The 8332-nt window shown below is 39.8% G+C and overlaps 1 protein-coding gene across 1 annotated transcript in view; it reads left to right on the top strand.

The window, feature by feature from the left end:
- Megf10 (multiple EGF like domains 10) overlaps positions 1 to 7817 on the top strand; it is a 192742-nt gene extending 184925 nt beyond the window's left edge. Inside the window, exons 23-25 of the mRNA XM_023715305.1 lie at positions 3274 to 3318; positions 4501 to 4707; positions 6445 to 7817. Coding sequence (XP_023571073.1) covers positions 3274 to 3318; positions 4501 to 4707; positions 6445 to 6662 — 470 coding nt within the window. The 3' untranslated portion in view covers positions 6663 to 7817. The remainder of the gene's footprint in view (positions 1 to 3273; positions 3319 to 4500; positions 4708 to 6444) is intronic.
- The last annotated feature ends 515 nt before the right edge of the window (positions 7818 to 8332 follow it).

Genomic DNA, 8332 nt, shown 5'->3' with positions numbered 1-8332 from the left:
ATTTATTGTGTGTGTGTGTGGCCAGCTCAGCCCACCAGGGGGCGGGGCTGGCTGGCATGTGGTGCTGGGGATCGAACCGTGGTCCCTGTGCTTCGTCAAGCTTGATTCAAGTAGGTGCTTTAGACCACTGAGCCATCTCTCCAGCCCCTCAAAACATTTTTAAAATTAAAAATTAAACTTCAAATTTAAGTGATCCTTCTGTGTTGTTGTTGTTTTAATTTTTTAAATCTTTTATTTATTTATTTATTAGATACTGGGTTTCACTGTGCAGCTCAGACTCATAGTGATCCTCATGTCTCAGCCTCCACAGTGCTGGGATTGCAGGCGTGCGCCACCACACCTGGTTTCAGTGTCTCTTGCACATTGCACCCAGGGTTCCAGGGTCAGCACAGCATGTGGTACCGGGTATTGAACCTGGGTCCTTGTGCTTGCCAGGCAGGTGCTTAGAACACCAAGCTATCGCCCTCTTTCTGTGCTTTTATTTCCTAAATGTGGCAATTCTGTAGGGTGGACTCTCCATCAATCTCATTCGAAAGATGCATAAACTGGAAGCATGGAGAGCTTAATTCTCTGGTGTAAAACTTCATAGAAGAAGGGTGGAAAGTCAGGTCTCATTTGGTCATTTGATTCTCCTCTTTGATTCTTCTCTAAACAGTGTAAATATCAAATTCCCCCAGCCTGACACAAGAGCCGGTCCATTTGGGCCGTGGAATGCCATACTATAGAAACAGAAATGTTTTAGTAGAAAAATGAATACAAATTCTTTCCCCTCCAGAGGTGCAGCTGATATTTTCATGGCCCAAACACTCCAACATAAGTCAGGTAAACATAATCACGTTTATTGGATAGGATATTCCAAGGATTTAGAGATCACCTCTCAAAGGCTAGATCTCTCTTTGGTAAGGCTAATTATTTATTGCAAATACCGCATCCCACCTCCCTGTACAATCCTGTACCTTTCCCAACTGGGACGTGGGCTAGATTCTTCACAACTCAGGCCTCAGAGAGTGTTCCTGAGAGAGCAAAGATTTCAATTTCTTGCCTTTCGGTGTTTGGTATTGATATAGGTCGATAAAACTCTCAACCTGCTAGATGAGTTCATGCTAAAGTTGAAGAATAAATTTTAGGAACAATGGAGGTTTAGGAGCAGAACATAGTTATTGGGGGAAGGAGAGCTCTGTCTGGGAGGGAGAAGGGGTCTCAAGTGGATTGCCAAGGACCCTGTCTTTTCTAAGGATTTTTATAGAGCAAATCCACTACATGAGCCGGGTGCAAGGTGGGAAACATGGGAAGTCGCAAGGTGGGCGTGACTATCGCCGTCCAATAAGACTGTGCACACAATTGTGTGGTGATAATGAGTAAAACTGATTAAATCAGTATCAAATGAGGAAGCAAATCGTATAGCAAGGGGGCTTGACTACGCAACAGGGCCTTTCCCTGGAGGGGCTGGTTCCTGGCTCTTCTTGGCTTTCTCAAGGTGGTAGAAACCTATTTAAAGTATCAATTCCTGAAGTCTGTCCTTAGGGAAATATGTGGGCACATTGGCTCTGTCCTCATCTTGAGGTCTGGCCCTCAGTGGAGGGATCTGTCTGCCCCCCAGCTGCATCTCATCTTCTGCACTGTCACCGTCGAGGGCCCAGCCCTATCTGACTGCCTAGACTAGTTTATCTAACAGTATCAGACACATTTTCCTGCTTTAGGGAGTGACCCTCTTTCTCCACTGAAGCGCGGTTTCCTCAGTGGCCCCCAAATCATATTACCATCAGGATCTGAGTTTAACTTCATTCTAAGAGATGAGGGCATCATGTCCTTGACAACCTCGAATACTTGTTCTCAATGTTCATCACAGGTCATTACTCTCTGCTGTTAATGTAAGCCTGTGAAATTCCTTTAAAAGATTGTCAAAAATCCTGGAAATGCATGCAGATGGACCAAAATGGGGAGGGTAGTATAACTCATTAGTGTTACAGTAGTTGACATACCATTCATTTATAGATTGCTTCGAAGTTTGCAAAGCCTTTCCGTATGCACTACTTCACTTAAAGATGTCAACAGTTGGTATAAGGCAGGAAGGCTGAGTTTGTGTTACCTTTCTAGAGATGAGAAAATTGACATTCAGAGGGTTGAACATCTGGCCTGAAGTCATATGGGTAATGAGTTTTTTATCTCCTAATCTATTTTCTCTTTTCTTTGTCATAATGCACCTCCAATAGACTCCTAGATTCTCATTTAGCATAAACAATGCAGTTTAGTACTTAAACACTAGTTGATGTAAAATGGGCTACATAACAACCTGGAATTTTCTTGGTAATACTATAAATTTGTGATGAATGAATTTATAATACTATGCGTATTAAGATTTTATGATTAAATGCTTATTTAGGATATTTATACCTTTCCTGGCTCCAGTAAGTGAGTGCATAGTCTCACTGCTGACACTTCATTTTTCCCAAAGGTGAGCAGGAGGGGCTGGGGATTTGTTTCAGTGGTAGAATGCTTGCTTAGCAAACTGGAAGCCCTGGGATCAGTACTCCACACCAAAACCAAAAAATAACCTCCCCTAAAAAAATAATTCAACCAAAAAAATACAGTAAAGTACAAAAAGACCAAAAACAAACATGGCAACCAAATGTGAGCAAGAATATTTCTCTTCTGACCACCCTTACCACCACTGCCACCAAATAAAGGGCAGGTATTTTTGAATGAGAAGGCAACCTGTTTTATATATGTAGGTTCATACACAGGAGATGCCCCCATACTCAAAAGAGTCAAATTGTTAAATTAAAAGCTGAATAACATTAGTCAAGATCTTGCCTTGGTTTCTAAAGCATTAATAAACAGTGTTTAGGGCTCCCTGATTTTAGAAAACATGCTTATAGTAGAGGCAGTAATATCACTGAATAGGAGTTACTGGGAAAGAAATTTGTAGACCATCTCAGCTGTGAAAGAGCTGCCCTTGAGAGTGAGTTCTCAGCTCTAGGTGTGGATGGGTCTTCGCTACTATGCAGCCTTGAACCTTGTTTATGGACTTGTCTCTCCGTGTGCCTCAGCTTTATCCTGAACTGATCATCCTTTCCCAAGTCCTTGTAAGTGATCAGGTGAAATACATATATTGTAGTCACCTGCTGTAGCACAAGAATTTTGGAATAAAAGTTTGAAAGGAGAAGCCTTAGTGGGTCTCTGCAGTGGGGAGAGATTCACCCACAATCTTGGAGCCCCAGACAGATTTTTCTCCTTTTAGGTCTTATGGATATTTTTCTTCCTTTATCACAGGTGCTTTTGGACTGGAGAGAAATTACATGGGAAAATCTTTAAAAGGTATGGCATAAATTTGAAGAGAAAATAGGTATATTAGAATCACAATATTCATTGAAAATTATCTTAGACTGAAACAATGTAGATGTGTCAGCGTGGTGTTACTACACCAATGTAGAAACACATTTGATGATGTCAAGTGACCATAGACTTCTGCAAAAGTTTAGAGCAAAAGTCTTGGACACAGAGATTTCACTTTGGGGAGAACATGATGCATAGCTTGTGTGGAAAGACAAATGTAAACTAGAGAGGAGTATGGTGCATCTGTCAACTTTTCCTTGCTGAGGCAGAATTCTTGACAGTACAGCTTAATGGAGGAAAGGTTTTCACTGGATTGTGGTTGCGGAAGTTCCCGTCTAGGATCAGGAACAGCTCCAAGACAGAAGGGTGTGGGAGAAGAAAGCTGCTCAACTCCTGACCTCCAAGAAACAGAGCTAGGGAACAGCAACAGCCTGAGCAAGGACCAGAGCAGAGAGACACAGGGAAGGCCTGCTACAGGACCTACATCCTCAGCCAGGCCCCACCTAATAGCAGTCAGCTAGAAACTAGAAACGCAACAATGGGCTAAGTCGGTGGTAGAGTCAGTGTCTTGTGGCCCATTTACCTTCCCAAACCCCCACCTCTGCACACATAAGCTTGGATGGACATTTTTAATCCAAACCTAATGCAGGGGAATTAAGAATAGATCAGTATGGTTAGCGGTGCCTAAGTTCTGCCTCTTGGAAGGGGTTTAAATGATAAGTTTCCTGGTTCTAAGGTTTCACAGGGGACCATCACAGAACAAATGTCATTCTCATCATGATAATAGAACCCCATTGTGCTCCTGAGGCCATCAACTGCTATTTCTAGATGGAAAATTTAAAGGCTTCAATTAGTAACTTTTTCAATAGTGAGGCAGGACCAGATTAATTATATTTGAATGTGATGATCAAAATTAAATCAGTTCCATGGTCTTTTCATTGGCACTTCCCTTAGAGAAGAGCTAAAAATACTTTGTGTGGGGGTAATTTGACAGCAAATTGCCTCAAAAATAACTAATGAATATATAGATTTATTTTCCATAGATAGTTACAGAAACCTAGCCATGAAGAAAAAGAAGCAACCTACCCAAGGAAATTACTACCAAGACATGATGTTGCCCATGACAAAAGCATTCACTTTTTTGCTTTCCCAATCTCTTCACAGATCTGGGAAAGCATTCTGAGTATACTTCAAGCAACTGCTCTCTCAGCAGCTCAGAGAACCCATACGCCACCATTAAAGACCCGCCCGTGCTGCTCCCTAAAAGCTCAGAGAGTGGCTACGTGGAGATGAAGTCACCAGCACGACGAGACTCCCCATATGCAGAGATCAGTAGCTCAGCTTCAGCCAACAAGAACGTCTATGAAGTTGGTGAGTTCTCCTGACCATGGGAATGTCTGGTTGCAGGCTGGGGACACAGCTTCGATCCCTGGGACCTCATGCAATGCCGACCCTGGAGCTCCGGGTGCGCCCTGCCGGCCACTGAAAACAGGGCATGGTGGCACATACCTCCTCATCACTGGGGAGGCTGAGACAGGAGAATCAGTACAAGTCCACGCTGTGTAGTGAGATCCTATACCAAATAAATAAGTAAATAAATAATTTTTTAAGCAAAGAAATATCTGTTATGGGAGGAACAGTTTTATGGTCCAAATTTAGGTCCAATCTGTATATACAGTAATCATATTAATTAATACCAAGTGAAGTTTTCAGAGAAAATATCACTTAGAAATTTTAAAATAATTTTTCTTAGTTCCCACCTGGTCATCCGTCTTTTGTTTTGTAACCATAGTAAATATTTGAGCACACATGTGGAACTGCATATGTATCCTATCAGTTAACATACTGAGTTAGCCAAAACAAATGTTTCAAGTGAATAAACAGGTGACTCCACTTCCTACTCATATTTATTATATTAATATAATGCTTTTAGCAGGACCAGAACACTTTGTTTTAAACTTGTCTAATGTATCTATAATATTCTCAGTGACAAATCTGGATACCCATCAGTACAATTTCAATTTAAAATTATAGTTATATTGATTGCCCTTTGTAAATATCATTTGGGGAAAGATAAAACACCACAACAACCATTTGCTTGACAGGAGGGTTGTTTTACTTTCTCTATGACACTAGCTCTCCTTTAGTATCTTGGTATTTATGATTTTGCTTTGAAAAATTCTCTACAACTTTAAATTAAGTGAACAACTTAACACTAGAAGTTAATTTTATGCCATAGACATGTCACTGAAAAAAGAAATGCTAGCTTTAAAACACTAAGGTGACTTTTCTTGTTTGTGATCTTCCTGCCTCAGCCTCCCGAATGCTGGAATCATAGAAATTTGTCACTATACCTGGCTAAGATGGCTTTTTTAAAAAATGGAAACTATAGTGAGCTAAATTTCTTTCTTCTTAAATCATTAACAATAACCTCTGTAAACTGTCCCATAAGTAGCAGGATAGAAACTGAATTCAGGGAGTAAGCCACGAATTTTCAAGTCATTAACATGTTGAATGTTTCCATGAATCGAGTTAACCTTTGAGAACTTTGATCTTCTCACCTGCTGAATCAGATATTTGGACAAGATCATTCTCAAGGTGGTTTTTAGACAGTGGCTAATATCCAGGGATTTTACATGACTGTTTCCTCCTAAACAAATGCTTCTCCTTTTGTTTTGAATATCATGCTTGTGTGGTTGTTAGTTGGCCTAACAAATATAGAATCACCATGCCTGTATGATTACTTTTATAAAAAAGTAGTATTGACTTATATTTTTTTAACATTTATTTATTTATTTATTTATTTATTTTGTGTGTGTGTGTGTGTGTGTGTGTGTGTGTGTGTGTGGCCAGCTCAGCCCACCAGGGGGCGGGGATGGCTGGCATGTGGTGCTGGGGGATTGAACCGCAGTCCCTGTGCTTTGCCAAGCTTGTTCCAAGTAGGTGCTTTAGACCACTGAGCCATCTCGCCAGCCCTTGACTTATATTTTTGACTTACATTTTTATAAATGTACTTCTTGTATGCTTGATATTTATAAGAAATTATATATGTCTTCTAACATATGTATTTCCCTTGCTGATAAGTTAATTTGTCTTTGTTTATCACAGAACCTACAGTCAGTGTTGTCCAAGGAATATTCAGCAATGCTGGGCATCTCACCCAGGATCCCTATGACCTCCCAAAGAACAGTCACATCCCTTGTCATTATGACCTGTTGCCAGTGAGGGACAGTTCATCCTCCCCCAAGCAAGAGGATGGAGGTGGTGGCAGCAGCAGCAGCGGCAGCAGCAGCAGCAGCAGCAGCGGCAGTAGCAGCAGTGAATGACACCAAAGGAACACAGAGTGACCATTGGAACCTTTTCCAGAACTGCAGTCCAGTTCTTCTCCATCCATTCACTTCTTCCTCAGTGAATGTTAATCAACCTGGTAGAAAATAGTGGGAAGTGAATTAGGAAGCTCAAAGCTGAGGCTGGCACTGATTGTAGGTGCTTTTTGCACAGATGGCTTGGAAGGAGATAGCACTGTGATTTCCTATTTGTTGTTAGTTTTAGAACTGCACCCATGAAGCATGACTTCTCATAAGATGTTGGCTAAAAGCATGAACTTGTAGAACTCCGTTGGAGACATGGGTTGCAGTGAACGTTAGTATTATTGCTTGGAAAAGACAACTTAATTTTTTTCTCATTTGCATCATAGAACTATGACTAGGGTTTTGCATAGTTTCTGAGAAATTCAAACCATAAAAGTAGGAATCACTAAACATACAGAAGACAAAAAGCATATTGTTGAGTCTTCATTGTTTAATTGTTCTCAGCTGGACTCAGAATTAAAGGATTTGTATGAATGCAGGAAGAAACCTTCTGTCAGGTGGCAATACGGGATAAACTGAAAAAAAAAAAAACACTAGAAATGAATAGCAAATTTAAATATGAAATATTTAGAAGTTTTTAGGATGAGAAAATGTACAATTAGAAATATTGTAGAAATAACAGAAGTATTGCAGAAGCCAGCACACAAATGCACAAGGCAGAGGCGGACTTTCTCTGTGATCCTCAGCTCACTTTGGATCCATGACATTCTCGATCACTGTCCTTTTCATACATATTTGTCATTTGAGACACATAACATATCGGTAATGATGTCATAAATCTAGAAAGGGAATAATTTTATTTTTGACAGACTGGATTGAGTGAGTATGTAATGATTGGGAAAGGTTGTAAATTTTACATGTAAAAAGATGCTTCAGTTTTGTAAACCGTTAGTAATACATACTGTAATATAGAATTAGCAGAAGTTTTGATTAATTTTCCCTTAAAAGTGATCTAAATATTTTTGTGCATATTTGAAAAGGGGCACTTTCCTTTTATTAATTGTTGACTTAGAGAAACTATGCTTAAGCTGGTCTTTTGCATGGCTAATATGACATGTACCCCATTTTTTATTAATTTGTATTTTCATTAAGTTGTATATTCTGTTTTGTAGTGTTTGAAATGTTAATGAAAAGCTATTGTACGTTCATTGTTTCTTGTATTATTGTCATCCATTTTTCGCTTGATTAAAATGTATTTTTTTTCTTTTAAAGGGAAGAAATGAAACATATAACTTAAAAAAATTGGTCCTTACCACAATAGTACTGAAACCATAGATGAACAGTTTTTTAATATCCCAAAATGAAATGTCTTTCGATCTTTTGATTTCCTGAGTCTTTGTTAAATAGGAGGAAGAAAAATATTGACTACTGTGGTTGGGTCTTCCTAAGACCTAAATTATGGTCACTGTATAATTGAGCATCCAAACTGGACACGTTTAGAGTGAGGACATTGCTAAGTTATCCTGAAGTGAGCATAAGCCTGAAGGATTATAGGCAAACCAGAACAGGTGCTTGTCCTGTGCACACTCACACAGTAACATTTTCACCCAAGGTAGTTGTCTTGTGAGAATGCCAAGATGATGCAACAAGGCCAGGTTTTGATCTGCACGAGCAAGCAGAGACTA

The sequence above is a fragment of the Octodon degus genome, unplaced genomic scaffold (assembly GCF_000260255.1).
Source record: "Octodon degus isolate 3935 unplaced genomic scaffold, OctDeg1.0 scaffold00040, whole genome shotgun sequence".
Lineage (NCBI taxonomy): Eukaryota > Metazoa > Chordata > Mammalia > Rodentia > Octodontidae > Octodon > Octodon degus.
Note: the sequence above shows the minus strand (reverse complement) of the source record. Positions and strands in the feature narration are given on the sequence as shown.